The sequence below is a fragment of the Rattus norvegicus genome, chromosome 17 (genome assembly GCF_021556685.1).
Source record: "Rattus norvegicus strain SHRSP/BbbUtx chromosome 17, alternate assembly SHRSP_T2T, whole genome shotgun sequence".
Taxonomy (NCBI): Eukaryota; Metazoa; Chordata; class Mammalia; order Rodentia; family Muridae; genus Rattus; species Rattus norvegicus.
The window spans coordinates 67484258-67500120 of NC_141550.1; the positions used below are offsets into that span (position 1 = coordinate 67484258).

The 15863-nt window shown below is 45.1% G+C and overlaps 1 protein-coding gene across 16 annotated transcripts in view; it reads right to left on the reverse strand.

Annotated features, from left to right (window-relative positions):
- Positions 1-676: 676 nt before the first annotated feature.
- The window catches only part of Larp4b (La ribonucleoprotein 4B), a 78795-nt gene continuing 63608 nt past the window's right edge, over positions 677-15863 (reverse strand). For 4 of the 16 annotated variants that reach the window (XM_087590757.1, XM_087590753.1, XM_087590749.1 and 1 more), the window contains 5 exons: positions 10476-10521; positions 8728-8892; positions 6502-6626; positions 6299-6422; positions 723-4446 (listed from right to left, as the gene is read on the reverse strand). In XM_087590757.1, coding sequence (XP_087446883.1) covers positions 4159-4446; positions 6299-6422; positions 6502-6626; positions 8728-8892; positions 10476-10521 — 748 coding nt within the window. In that variant the 3' untranslated portion in view covers positions 723-4158. 16 annotated transcript variants of the gene reach the window in all.

A 15863-nucleotide genomic window follows, 5' to 3' on the forward strand; every position in this document is an offset into this window, starting at 1 on the left:
CCCACTATGCTGCACAAAGCACAGAGAAGAGGAAGCAGGGCAGTGGGTCTGTCTCATGGACATAAGCCTGCCTGTATATCAGGGGCATCCCTACCTGAACCTGAGACAAGCAGCACAAAACAAACTCTTGGAGATGACAAAAGACAGGTAAATTAAAGGGAACTGTGTCACAGAAACTGAAATGGAGAGCCTAGATGGGCCCAGGTTTATATATGTGGTTAGTGTGAGGTAACAAGGTTGGGTGGAGTGGTGGTCGTGGTGGTGGTGGAGAGCATCACAAATCTGGTGAAAGAACACTGCGAGACATACCAGAAGCTGGGTGTGGTGGTACACACTCACTTCCAGAACTCTGAAGGCAGATCAGAGTTCCAGGCCAACCTGATCTACACAGCTAGATTCAGGCCAGTGAGTCCCTGACCCAACCAAACCAAACCAACCCACCCCACCCCGAAAGATGCCGGAGGGGGCTAGGGAGATGGCTCAGTGGTTAGGAGCACTTGGTGCTCTGATCTCAGAGGACCTGAGTTCCAACACCAGCAGGCTGCATATTTCATCATATGCTGTGGGCAGTCAACTTAGGAGGGGACTGGACAACTTTAAAATCCAAACTAGATGTTGTGGGCTCCTGTGTTTCTTCCTCATGTACAGTGATTGGAAACAAAAAGATCTTTAAAAATTGCATTCTTGAAGAAAATTTTAATTTAAAAGAATCAAAAGAAAAATTGAACAGTGCCTAAATCTTTATTTTTCATAACCTACATTTTTCAAATTAGACAGTCTTACACAAAATGACACAAAAGGAAACTTAAATTCCCAATAGTTTACATGTAAGCTTGATTCCAGTCTTATGGAAAGGAAACAGAAACCCTCAGGCAAGCTTCCATGGTACAATCCCGTCTGTGACTCGCCGCGGCTGTTAGCGCTCCTGGAATCTTCGATTGTCTGTTGCTTTCCGCATGACAGGCTACAAAGCACACAAACCCACAACTACAGCTCACTGAAGGGGACACAAAGACAGGTATGCACCATCAGTCGCCTGCTGTGACACACTGGACCAGTTTTTCAATATCAACTGCAGAAACCCTAATACAGCAATATAAGACTTTTTTTTCCTTTTTTTTCTTTTTATTTTTTTGCCACCCACTAGTGGCAACCAGTGATGCAATGACAGGAGGGATTCACAGAGACATCATGACACTGACTACGAGGAGGAATCACTTGAAATTCATGTCTGGTGAAGCGGGGCCAGATTCCTAGTCCATATTTCCCTATGATAATTAAGCATCATCACACAATTTTACAAGTTAAAATGTCATTTGTGACTGTGGTATCTCCGATTCTATACCTTGAGATACTGAAAGGAATGAGTAAACTTAGAAAATAGATTATGGAAACCACGGATCACACTTGCTGGACGTGACACAGCAAGAGTCTGCATGCGCCCTCAACAGCTTCCTATTTTGATAACTTCCATTTTTTTCTGAGTGGAAAACCTCAAAGTGTACAGGAAGTCTCTGTTTTGACATTACACAGCTATTTGGCATATCACCTTTGCTTCCTGAAAACGAGTGCTATAAAAATCACATCTGAGCACGGCTTTAGTTTCTGATGCCAGGCTGTCACTGGCCAAGCAGTAATTACAGTGTCCCAACCTCGTGCATCTGCAAACCTGCCCTTGGGTGCAGCCACTGAGCTTACACTTCCAGCCCGCAGACAGCAAGCACCTACAGCTGGCTCTGCCACACAGGTTTCCTGCTGCAATGCTCAGCCTTGGGGAAAGGACTCCTCATTGAAAATCAAAGATCATCTGTGAGAGCATCTTTGGGGATAAGGGATGCTGCCATTATTTGGCCCCTCTTCCAGCAAGGCTGTGATGTGAAGGACCTGAGGCCTCAGGCTCGCCTTTCCAGACAGACAGTATCTGCTAGTGTGGGTTCAAGAGGCCAGCCTTTCTTCTTCTTCTTCTTTGTTTTTTTGTCAGTGATCTGACATCTACAAGGAAATGCGTCCTATGTTCCTTTCACAGGCGTTTGAAACATCAGCACTGCGTATGCTCCTATGTAACTGAGTGACAGTTGCTCTGAAGGAAATGGTCATGTGCATCAGGCCATCTTTGCCTCTGGGAGGAAAAAAAATCACTTCACAAAGTTTTAATTCTAATTAGCACATTTCTGTTTTTTACTTTCATTGGAAGATCTTGCCAGTCTCTGCTCTCTATACTCTCTTCAAAACCCTCAAACATCAAATATGATCAGTATGTACTTACATACTTTTAAGAGTATGAAAACATCCAAAGGCTTTAATAAGACTTCCCATTTCCCTTTTGCAGCAAAGAGGCAAAGTCAGTTCAACACACCAGTATAAGAGGAAAAAGAAAAACCTTAACAAACTAAAATAATACTCAAACCACAACATTTAGTTTATCCACATCCAGCTCATCAGCAACATTTATAATATATCAATAATTTTTATCAGATTCTTCTCTGTAGGGTACCTTTCTCATATGTTCTGATTATTTACACTGTACAGGCAGAGCACACTCCCAAGTGCACAGAGTTAACACAGTAGCGACATTTGCACTTACAGGGTTCTCAACATCTGAAAAAGACCAACTGTTGAAGATCTGCAGGTTTGTTACAAAACCACTGGGTTCTTGTACAACAGTATGCGCTCTCAGCAAAACCAACACCAGGAGATCCGCATGGCAATGAGTAACCGATCCACTCCCGCCAACCCGGGGCAGGTCTCCGTGAGCTCTAAGCTGTCTTATACAAAAGTTAAGGCAAAGTCATTTTCAAGTTTAAATAAAATTCAAGTCTTTAAATATTGGATGGAAATCATTTTTTTTCCTTAGAAAATAAAAAGAAAAAAGAAACCAAAACAACCTTCAGTCTTGTTAAATAGCATTTTGTGGAATTAGCTGTATGGTTACATATAGCAGGAAATATTTTAAGGTCTGCTGCTTAGAATACTTAAAGAAAAATTTTAGGCATTTTAAAACAAAATAATTTATCTGTAACTTTATTATAAACTTGCTAACTTGACTGCACTCGTTCTTCAGAAGTGCAGCGCTTCTGGAAAGAATCAACAAGACCCTCGTCTTGGAGGTAAAAGGAGCAAGGGTTCTGTCCTCCGCCAGCCAGGGGGGGGGGGGGAGACCCACAAACACCACTCTCTCACGGCTAGGTTCTTCTAATCCATGTGCCGGCCGATGCAGAGGTACATGAAGACACCCACACAGAGCTGGCTAAGACACAACTCTCCAGAGAGAGAGTGGGGGACACGGACAGAGCAGGCACTGGAGGATGGGAGCCAGGCAGCCCACTCACAGGACACACATCATGGTACAACTTCATGGTCTGACGTCAGTGGGCAGCAGTTTCTAATTTCATCTAGGTTCTATTCACAATGTGCTTTGAATTTATTTTACACAGTAGCCACTTGGAACTGGAGTGAGAGGCTGGTTACTTGCTCGCAGGACATCAAAACTCAAAGGTTTCAGGTCTTTCTAGGGTGCTCTTTGCAGGTTCATTCTGTCCACTAGATCAAAAAGAACTGTATATACATATGTATCTTGTTTTAAAGCTAGAGTTACCTGTTAGCTAATGGTTTAGATGAAAACACAGCTCCTATGCCAGTATGTCAGTGCCCTGACATTGCCAGTCCCTTGTTCTGTGAGGCCACGGCTGCCCCTGCCAGTGCCCTCAGCCCCCACCCATCTGCTGGGACACCCTACCAATGTGCACTTGCAGACCAGCTATTTAAAAAAAAAAGTAGTAGAGTTCCCTTAATTTAGAAAAACTCATTATAGCTTGCATTCAGAGCCACGTGGAGGCTTAATAAAAATATCCATTTGTTAGGATAAATACATTTTCTATCCTGAAAAACATCAGACTTCTGAATCACCTCCAGTTAAGCACCAACCTAAAATAAGGTTTATATTATATAATTAAATCCTGAAAAATAGATTTTTTTTCCAAGAGGGGGAAAATCCGACTCACAGAAGGAAGTGACTTGCAGGTATCCCACGGGCCCCACAGACGCTGCAAGCTCCTAACCAGCGGCTCACTCCGTACTGAGTGTCTGAGTGTACGGGAGAGCTTCGTCCACGGTGAACACAGCTCTTCCACACCCTCCCCGGCAGGTATCCGGCTTTCACTAAGGAGACTTGGGAGGGGTGTTCTGTTCCCTGTTCAGGCGCTTCCCGGCAGCTGGAGGAGACGGTCGGCGCCCAGGCTGCCTCCTCTGATCTTTGGGGACTCCAGGAGTAGACTTGAGGGCAGGGGGCTCTCTGTATCTCTCCGCAGGCTCAGCAAGCTTCTTCTCCTCCTTCCCACAGGCGACAGTGTTTGGCTTTTGTTCTTTTGGGGGTTGCAATGGGGAGGAGGAAGGAGGCTCTTTACTCGTTCTTTGACAGATCTCTGCATAACTGGGCTTTCTCAGTTCCTGGAAACACAGAACGTGGGATTATGCATACAAAGACCAGGGACGGAAGCTCCTTCAGGGGTGAAGTTACAGAAGATAAAGTTCTTAAGTAAAATCTCATCTTCATGGGTATTTTTAAGACATTCACAAAATTCAATGGCAACTCCTGGCATGCCCAGGGCAGCCAGTGATCAGCATCAAAGTTCCTGCCTCTAGCTTGTGGACATAGGACAGCATCACAAACCCACTCTGTGAGAAAACAGTTGTTGCTGTAGATTTGCTGACTTTATAAACATGGTGCTGGAATGAATATGCCGCAGAGTCTGGAGTTACTCCAGGAGAAGAATAATTACTGAACAGGCATCATGTGACAGTAATTACTGAACAGGCATCATGTGACAGTAATTACTGAACAGGCATCATGTGACAGTAATTACTGAACAGGCATCATGTGACAGTGCTGCTTCCCTGAGGAAGGGCCTGAGGCACCTTCAAATGCACTTTCTTGACTTATGTTAGATTCTAGCTTTTTGTATGTTTGTTTAGATTCTATAAAGCTAAGTTTCTATTAAAATCAAACAAACACATCCATTTTTGCTAAGCTAATCACAGTATCTTTGAATAAAAAACTAAGTGTTTTAAAGACTAAAAAAGGACAGACATCTTTGGTTTAACAAAAACGTCACCGCTCGCTTTCCATGCAGTGCCGCTTTGCTCTGAAGAGACTATAGAAAGGTCTCTCTACATCAGCTAACAGCCATAAAGGCAGAGCAATAAAATGGCGACCACATTCTGACCAACATGAAGCCTTAAAGCATTCTTAAGAAACATGGAAGCCTACGAGGCTCAAGGGAAAAAAAGAAAGCAGCAAACCCTGGCCCCACTTCGCTTGATCTAAGCAGGACTAGTGCAGGTGCTGCCGTGCTTACACAGAACGGCTGGGGACAGTATGACGGGTGAGGAAGTGAGCTGGCTTCAACTCCTGATCCTCCTGCTCTCCCTTCCTGAGTCTGACCGAGTTTGACATGAGCATCACTGCACAGCCACAGCTGGTCTGGCACTTGTGCGGACTTGTGGGATTCCAACTTCCTACTTCTGCCTCCCGAGTACAGAGATGCCAGGTCATCAAGGACAGAAGCTACTGCCTCACTGTGTATCCCTGCTGGCTGAAACTTTCAATGTAGACCACAGGCCTCAAACATGCAACCATTTTTCTGCCCCATCTCCCAAGCATTGGAACTAAGGGCTTAAGCTGCCACACCTGGCAGAGCCACTGGGCTTTAAACAGGATACCATGTTGTTCTTTTAAGTCTACTTCTCTCTAGTCTCTACCCTCTATTCCTTGCCCCTTTTTTTCTTTTATTCTTCTCTCATATATCACATCCTGGCCTTAATTTTCCCTCCCTCCACTCCTCCGGGTCCCTCCCAAAAGGATGGAGAAGGATGGACCACCTGTGCCCTCCTCTGGAACCCCATCTGTCTAAGCCTTTGAAGCAGACAGACTATTGTTGTGTTTTTCTTGAGACAGGATTTTTCTGTGTAGGTTTGGCTGTCCTGAAGTTCATTCTGTAGACCAGGCTGACCTCAATTCAGAAATCCACCTGCCTTTGCCTCCAGAGTACCTGGATTAAAAGTGTGCGTGTGCCATTACTGCCCGGCTACTTCTTTTTCATATATACAACACACACAATAAACGCAAAAATCACCAAACTCCACAGAGGACAGAGTTGAGACCTGGTTGCTAGTCTACTGAAATAGGAGGTCTCCGTGATAGGTATAGAGAAAGGAAGGCACAGACTAATGGAACCATCGTCAGAGGCAGGACACAGGGAAGGAGTGCCCGAGTGCTGTGGAGGGCAGGCACGGCACTTACTGTTGCTGCTCCATTCACCTGCACCGATTTACATGCAGTCGCAGTGGGGGTTGAAGGGAGTCTGTCCACACTGTGAGCTTCCCTCTGCTTTTCTGCCACCTTGTGATCCCTGTGGAAATGCCATCTGGTTTAAGAATCACACTTAATATTACAATCCTTCACACCTGTACCTGGCAGAGGGCTGGCAGAGTACTGATACTCACTCAGGTAAATGGGCCGGGGAAGGGGAACGTTCAAACGCTGCGGACACAGCACAGGGCGCTGGCACGGAGGGCTCTCTGGGCACCACTACAGGAGCAGTGTTTGTGCTTGCATCTGTACTGAGGCTCTGAAACCATTAAAGTCGTATTTAGCAACTGTCAGATCTTTACCCACGAAGTTAAGGGTCTAACCCGGCAATCTCTAACCCACCTTTGGACACCTTCCCACCTTGACTGACTGATCCTGGAAGGTGCATCACCCTCCCAGCAAACACAACAATGGCCGGCTACCACCAAGTGCCAAGTCACAGCGCAAAGACGCAGGAGAAGCCTCCAGCAGACGTGACAACATTTGAGTCTGTCACCCGCTGCCCAGCACTCACTCAGCCTCCTTGCTCTCAATGTTAAACACATTAGTCACCCGTAAGCTTGTCTTATCCAGGGAACAGCTTCCAAACACACCTCACTCATCTGACACGTCAGGGCTGAGGTGGAGTTAGCAAGTTAATACTATGACTCACAGTGTAACTAATACAAAACAAAGACTCTCTCTCTCTCTCTCTCTCTCTGTCACACACACACACACACACACACACACACACACACACACACACACACACACACACACACAATCAACTGGAGTGCCCAGTGGTGGGAGTAGACACCACAGGAAACCACCCTTGGAAGTGGGTGTACAAAACTGCATTACCCAATTTAACAGGCAAGGTCACTAAACTAAGACCTGCGTGAATCAATTATCCCATCAACGACTTTCTTAGTGCAGCCGTAATTCATACAAGTGTATGCATGGTATGTCCTTAACCCAGTGTGTGATTTTAGGACAAGTAATTGGCTACAAGCTTAAATGCGGAAAGACAAATTTACTGTTTTTCTCTTCAAAGAGGGGAAAAGTTCCAAGGTAAAATTAAGTAGCTGAAACTGCAGCTTTGGGAGAATGGTGCGATTGGCAGGTGGAGTGGAGGGTGGACAGACTGAGGCTCTGCTGGCTGGAGAACCAGGTTTCTGATGAGTGCTCAAAGGTGAAAGGAACCTAACACATGGTAGCATGGCCTTTTCTTTGCAAACGCATGCTCAGATTCAACATGTGCTCAATGCTGATTCTAGACACACATAAATATGGCACTTTACAAAGCGTCACAAATCCAGGTCAAGGATGGAGGGCTAGGTGGCCCGCTGTCCCAAGTCCTCTGCAGATGCAGATGGACCATCACTGGCAGCAGTGTGCACTGTGTAACCTGGCCACACAATCAAGAACACCCTTTCAGAAAGCAAAAATTGTTTCTTTAAAAAAGGCTTTTCACAGAAACTCAAGTACATTCAGAGCAGCAACTGCCTACTAGCTTTCTCCACTAGAAAGTACAGAGCCTTGGGAAGCAGTGTCCACAGTCAAAAGCAGTAGCAACTACCACCCCAATATGAGACTCCACTCTTTACCTGACCTTAGTCTCAAGTTACAGCAGCAAAGTCATCTGCCCTAGGAACTACTGCAGCAACACTACTGTGGTTTCCATGCTCTAAAGAAAAGACAGATGTGTGATCTGATGTACAGTCAGTTTACAATGCAGCATAAGGGAAGCCTGGAACCGGGACCACTCTACAAGTCCCCCACTGCGTGCATGCGTGCGTGTGTGTGTGTCCGTCCATGTGTGCCCATAGCACTTAGCCATACCTCAGTAACTGAACTGGGTGGAAAGTAATTTCTCCACGTGTCCCACAGTCTTCAAACACTGACGCTGGCAGAGGGACAAATCCCATTTCCAACCTGCCAGCTAAGTGTCCTACACAAGTAGCCCTGGAAAGAAATCTCCTTGGATTTGAGGCTCATCTGCCTAACAGTGACGACAGCTACAGTCAAAGACCTTGCTGTGGCCCATGCTTTACCACAGCACAGCAAGTCTAAGCTTCTTCCTGTGTGCACCATGTACATTACCTGCTCTAATTCAGATTCCCGAGTCTCATTCTGTAGTTTGTGAAACAAAACAGCTCTAAATGTCAAGACGAAAATGACACAGGCTGCCCCAACCCCCACCCCACCCCGCAACCTCAGTAGGTGGCTTGACCTGTCTCCAGTAACAAACACCAATCACCCAACCTCAAACCTCTCCCTCCCAGGTATTTTCTCCTTTTCATGTGTGTAAAGGACCTGGGTCAAGTCCTGGCACAAAATCAATGCTGAGAAAACATCAGCAACTGTACCACATAGCTTACTCTTTCTTTTGAAGATCCTATGATCAAACTGGAAAGCCTGTTTTCAAACAAGTCCTCTGCCTTCAAATTGCCTGCAGCTCCAGGTAATGGGGGGAAGTTGGACAGCCCCAGTTCGAAGCTTGGTGATGGAGGCTTTGGTGGTGTTGGAGACTGCGTCTGACTGCTCTGCAACACAGTGACACCCCATAAGGTCACACAAGTGTGGAGTGACAAGAGTAGAAATAGAAAGCAAGACAAAGAATCTTCCAACTTTCACATCAGCCCAAAAATTTATAAATGTTGCAAAAATAATTTCTAGGGTCTAACCAACTTGAAATTTAGGCCAACAGGATAAAATGTGAGCAGAGTCTAAAAAACAATAATGACAGAGTTCAAATGTAAACAGTGGGCCAGTGAGAGGGTTCAGTGGGTAAATATCCCTGGTCCCAAGCCTGAGAACCCAAATTTAATCCCGGGGACCCACAGTAGAAAGAAAATAAAATCCACTCATACAAGTTGTTCTCTGACCTTCATACATTCTCATTCTTTCTCATTCATTCACTCATTCATTCATTCATTCATTCATTCATTCTCTCTCTCTCATAAAATTCAAAGGTGAGCAGGTTAAAAGACGTAATGGATTTAAGGTGACAAATAGTGGCTGCACTGACAACCTTTTAGCTGACGTTGTCTGACTATGAGCCCTGACAACTGTTCTTTTCGTAGCTTTCTTGACGATCAGATCAAATGTGATCTCACAGAGCTTGTTTAAAAGTAACCCTTAGATATGACTCCAAAATGCCAAAGCAGTAACATTAGAAATCCAGATAACATAAGAGAGAAGCCAGAAAGTGCTTCCTGCTGAGAAAAAGGTGATGGTTCTCTACTAATGAGAAGGAAGACATCCACACCCCCAAGTTGCTAAGATCTATGGTACAGACGCAGCCTCTGCTCACAGTGCTGCTGCAAAGGGAAGAAGACAGCTTATGCTAGCGTGGCTGCTGCATCTAGCCTGCAAACAAACTTCATGTTCCTATTAGCCAAGGTTTCAGCATCCTCTCTGAATCTTAGATATCTGTCTCCCAGGGGTTGGGAAGGGAGCTCCTGCTTAAAACCCCATTATAGTTATCTGCTGAGGACCTTTTCTGAACAGACACATGTAGACTGAACTACTCATAAAAGCGTGCTCTTACCTGCACTATTCACAGCACCTTTATCTATATATTAAGGAACACAGCATAAACCAGCTGGTCATCACTATTCCTAAAAACTCCACAATCCTTTCTTAATTAGGCCAAAATTACAATGTAAGGATATCACCTTAAAGTTCTTTGCAGTGTTCCTTCTCATATCTTAGCCTTAATCCATTTAATTCATGCTTATGCTTGTTTACCGTTAGATTTGAATGTCTTGTAAAGATAAGCCTTTGGGGATAAAGATGGTTCTGTAAGATTGCTTGCTCTGCAAACATGAGGACCGGAGTTTAAATCCCTAGTACTCGTGTAAAGACATCAACTTAGCTTTATGTCTGGAACCCCAGCATTGATGATCAAAGGAGTTCACTGGACAGCCAGCCTACAGCAACAGTGGGCTTCCAGTTCAATAAGAGACCATCTAAAGACAATGAGGTTGAGAATGATAGGCACCTGAAGCCTCCTTCTGGCTCTATGTATTCGAGTGCATGGGTTCACACATTAGTGTGATTTTGTGTGTACACACACACACACACACACACACACACACACACACACACCACTTTATATACTTACTGTAAACTTCTCTTCTCTTTTCTTCCGGTAGCCAAAGGAATTTTTCCTAGAAGAAAGCAGAAGACCATTATTTTTCCCCTCACTTGGAAACTTTGCCAAGCTTATGTTTTGTTCATGTGTTCAAAGCAGCATGCATCAACTCAAGTCAGTCTTCAGTATGTTTAATCTTTCATGAATAAATTCTGATTCTGAAAGTCAACTTGTAAAAGGACTGCCAGAGCCCAGGCACTGCAGCACATGCCTGCAGTTCTAGTAGTGGGGTGGCCGAGGCAGGAGGCTGACAAGCTCATGGTCAGCCTGTATTATGTAACAAGATGGTCTTACTGTCTTAAACAAAAGTACAAACAAAATCCAAATGTTGAGAGAAAGTCATTAAGTTAGATGCCCAGAAAAATAACAGAAGAATAGTTATTCCTAGTAGCTACCTAGAATGTTTAAATCCCTTCAGCTGGAATGACAAGAGATAGATAAGATCTAATGCTAAACTATATAGGTGGGCTATTTAAAACACGAGTAAAAATTATGATTAACCCTTACTGCAAAAGCCACATAAGAACCTCTGAACCTTAAGAGGTCCCTAAAACCCCAGCTTGCCTTCCCGGCAGCAGCAGCCAGACTCTGGGCAGAAAGGCTGAAGTCTGTGCCCTGCAGCTCCACAGTGAGCACTGCATCAGGATTTATGGCATCCTAGATGAGGCTGTGTGGCCCAACAACCACCCATGAATCCCAACTCACAATTTTATTTTTACTTGTTTATTCCTTCTATTATTTCAACTGAACAGACTCCCCAAAGGAGATTCATTATGTAAACTTAAGAGGATTTCTAATTTATTTATAGAAAAATGGATTTCCTAAAGTATTTTATTAGAATAAGCTAGAAGACTGCTCTACATAGCCTCTAGCTAGCCTTTAGGCTACAAACCTTTCTGACTCTGGAATGGAGGCAGGCTTTCTGCTGGGCTAGCCTAGGATGGGCTAAACCCCTGAGGAGAGATGAGCTCCTATGCATAAAGGTGGGCATGAGCAGCAACCTGTAGGAATAGGTCTGTGGGTCCCACATGACCAGGCCTTTGGGCATGTGGGTCCACTGTGAGCACCTGTGTTACAGTTGCTGCCCCAAGATACCATAAAGGCTCATCACTGGGCTGGCTTCCCTCAGGTGCCTGTGTGCCAACACCAATGCTGCCTGACAAGTGTCATTCATGTCAGCCCATGGCCTCCCACAAAATGCATTACTGCCTTCAGAGCACCTTGATAGGCTACTAGGAACCTACTGGGTGCAGGAATCCTGTAATGTCAGAACCTCCTGCAACACGCTATCAGTGCCAATCCCTCAGAAAGTGACTGCAGAGTGAAGACACAGTCACAGAACTGTTGCCCCAAGGTGAATGGCTTGTTGGAGCAGGGAAGGAGATAGTCCCAGCACCACTCAGTTTGCACTGGGATACTGGAACTCACATGTTTTGGACCCCACATGGTCATGCTTCTGCTCTGTGAACCAAGAGAACTTCCATTGACACAAAGTCAAGATCACCACCTGGCATTTGGAGTTTTTCACTATACTGACTTTGACATGCACAAGGGTTGCAGATACATGACCGAAGCCTTGAAGAGTCTATGGGAATTTCTTAGTGCTTCAGACCAACAGAAAAAGTTAATGGGAAACAAGCTCTCCACAAAGGAGTGGAAGGGGACCTGTGAGCTCAGTGGAAGAGCAAGTCTTTCAGGAAGATCTAGATCACCCCTCCTGCTTCTAGATACACCCTCTGGGCATGGACGTATGATGCAGGAAGAAGAAAGCTACACGGTAACCCTGGTTCCATCAGTTCATAGCTCAAAAACAAGGACTGAAAGGTACATCCATTCATGGTCCAACAGTGAACATGGTTTGCTGTTGTCAGCAAAGTAAAATGCACTAGTTTTTGCTCAAGGTTCACTGGAAGTGTTAAGTCCTTACTCAGGTCACAGATTAAGTGGGAACATAACTCTTTTGTTGAGAATACAGTAAGAGCCTCCATTATGTGTCCCTTAAAAGCATAAGCCTGTTCCAGCAGCTACCTGGAAGTTCAAATACTGTTGGGAGACTTAACAGTGACTAGGACACCAGAGAAGTAGAGGATACTGGTTAATAAGACGCCCTACGGGCTCAGCCCTGCCTCTTTATTTCACTTTGTAAGGTGGCAAGGATTCGGCCAACACTGCTTTTCCTCTGGCAGAAGTCTCCATTAACAAGTGCTGGAAGACCATAGGAAATTACCTTTCAGCTTACAATCTTTGTACACTGTGCCTGTTGGATCCAGAAGGTCTGCTGGCAGGCTCCCTTCTCTCAAGACTCTAGCCTTTACGAATGCCACACATGATCTTCGGCTGCCACCTCATGTCTACAATAACCCATTTGGTATAAAAATGGCTGGTGTGGCTTTCTTCCTTGGTGGCTCACAAGGCCACTCTTAGTTTTATTAAGCCATGGTGTCTGTGGTCTGTCTCATAGTAGCTTTAAGATGCTGCCACTACAACTGAAGATGGGAGTCGCTGCTTCCAAATTTGTCAAGGTAAACTCTCAAACTGCACTGAAAGCAAAGACCTCCCCTCCTGTTCCACTGCTGTCCTTTATGGCTATGAGCATTTACAGGTAGCAGCCTCAGGCAAGCAAGAAATTCCATGCTATTTCTCCTATGCCATTTACTTACTGTGTCTCTGTGCCACACTTTTAAAATCAGCAATATTTCAAACTTTATTGTATATTTAATCTGTTTTAAGGTTACCAGTGTAATTGTTCTGAGATGCCATGAGCTTTACCCATTAAGGCGGAGAACTTAACAGATGAACTCTATTTCACTATTTCCTGAGACATAACAATATTAAAATGAATTTACAATGCCTCACAAGTGATTAAGTGAAAAGAACAACCCTTCTCTTACGATCTAGAAATGATTAAGCTGCGTGGAGAAGGCACGTCACAGCAGAGAGAAGCGGAACATCTGTCACACCACCAGCCAGTGAATCCACGAGTGACAGGAGAGCCAGCTGGCCTTCCTGCTGATGGAGGACATTCCAGTGACAATAGACCCAGACAAAAGACCAGACCAGCCACAAGGTTCCCAGATGGATAGGGAATGAGGGATAACAAGGCTCCCTCTTTTTAATCCGTGGGGTGGTGAGGGGTAAGGAAGCTGTAGATGCTGACAGGGTGGCACGTGACACACAGGAAAGAAGCAGCTGCCTTACATCAGAGCACAGGTGAAGCAGCAGGCACTGAGCTCAGCAGAGGAAGACTCTCCACCAGGGACTAATAGCTTGTGACTATTACCACACAGTTACTGAATGTTTTAAGCAAGTACTGAAAATGTGTTATTAAAAGTAAATGATTCCTTTCAGATTATTATTGTTTGTTGCCAATGCACCCAGCCATCCAAAAACTCAGATGGAAACACAGATTAGTAAGTAACATGTTAAAAAAAAAAAGCCAAAAAACTAAGAAACATGCATTCTGCAGTCATGGGTCAAAAAATGATTTTAACCTTTGGGCCTTAGTGTTCAATAAATGCACTTCATAGGGACTGGGTAGATGATGGTCAGTCAGAAAATACTTGTCACCCAATCATCAAGACCTGAGCTTGAGCCTCAGAACCCATTATTTAAAACACACACACACACACACACATACACACACACACACGCACACACTGGGACTAGGGACCTGCGTTTGAATCTCAGGTCACATAAAGTCAAGGGCAATCGCTGTATCTGCAACCCCAGTATACACATGGAACAAGAGGCAGGTGCCTGGAGCTCACTGGCTTGCAAAGTTTGCCAAACTGTCAGCTCCAGGTTGAGTCAGAGACAAAGGTGGAGAGTGAGAGAGGTAGGCGGCTGGCATTGGCTCTGGCCTCTGCATGCATCTCCGGAACATGTCTGTCTGTACACTCATAAGAACATTAGAGACACCAGACTCTCCAAAATAAAAATGCCAAGTAGCCATGTTTACAATCCTGGTATTGGGGTGTTTGAGACAAGGGAACCCTGGACTCAACCAGCCTACACTAACTGGTGAGCTCCAATTAAATGAGAGAAACTGTCCCGAAAGGACATGGGACTTGAACAAGACCCAAAGTTGATAAACATGATACATGTAGTCTGCTTTCTCCCCTTCCTTCCCCAACACACACACACACACACACACACACACACACACACTCTCTCTCTCTCTCTCTCTCTCTCTCTCACACTCAGAGAGAGAGAAAACTACATTCATAGAAAAGAGCAATCCTCTGAACGAGAAAGTCAACTGAATGCCTTCTGGAAAGGACTCAGCATCTCAGGCGCTGCCAAACCTGTGGTTGAGGAGGGTAGTCAGAGGGCAACATTAACCGGGTGAGGGCTTCAGGGGAGAGAGTGACTTCAGAGCAGTGTAAGCAGGATGAGCCCCAAGATCAGCGGGCTTCAAGAGCTCCCAACTGTGACCTTATTCAGCCTTCAATGGCCGAGGAAGCTGCTTTGCACAGATCAGCAACACTACGGTTTCTTGAGACAGAGCTACTAATGACTCAGGTCTTCCAGTGGAATGATGGGCGAGATCTGTGAGTAAAATAATCGGCAATGCTCTGGAAAGCAAAGCAAGCAGACAGTAGTGTCTTGGTCGTGTGCGCCTCTGGTCTGACTCTGTGCCAAGAAAGAGGAATCGACAGTTCTGAGTTTCAATTTATCGTTAATCACTGCTACATATTTATGTATGGAAAGCTTAAGACTTCTTTTCCATTTAAACATTTCAAAGTCGGTAAAAAGAAAAGGCCCAGGCAGGCTGAGGATTTTGTTCAGCACTTGTGAGGAAAACCCTGCCAGGCTCCATCACATCAGCAACACTCGGGCCGTGTTAACACCGGGTAGGGCGCAGACCTGAGAACACCTGTTCTCTTTTCTAATCTCATTTCTTTAGAGGAAGAATAAAGGGCAGGAGAAAAGAGTGAGCAAGAAAGAAACTGCATTAGAGGATACAGGGAGAAGGAAACGGAAGCATAGTAGCTTACAGGTATAGTGGATGGAAAGCACCCTAGATAATGATCACCAAGACTCTAAGAACTACTTGTCCAAGAATGGAAGTAATGTGGTAGCAGGCACTGCTCTATTGGAGCAGCTTTTGTTTATGGGTAAATTTAGCAGAAATGGAAGTGACATGCTGGATTGAGTGGCTACACAGCCCGCATCTGTCTATGTATCCCACTGCCAGCTCATTCCAGTTTATTTAATTTTTGTGGAGCACTAGGCATTGGACCCAGAACCCTGTTTATGCTAGGCATGCTCTGTACAGCTGAGCAGCATGCCCAGCCCTCCTTACTACCAGCTGTAAAGAAAGCAAGGCCAGGAACCCACAGGACATACCTTGGAGCC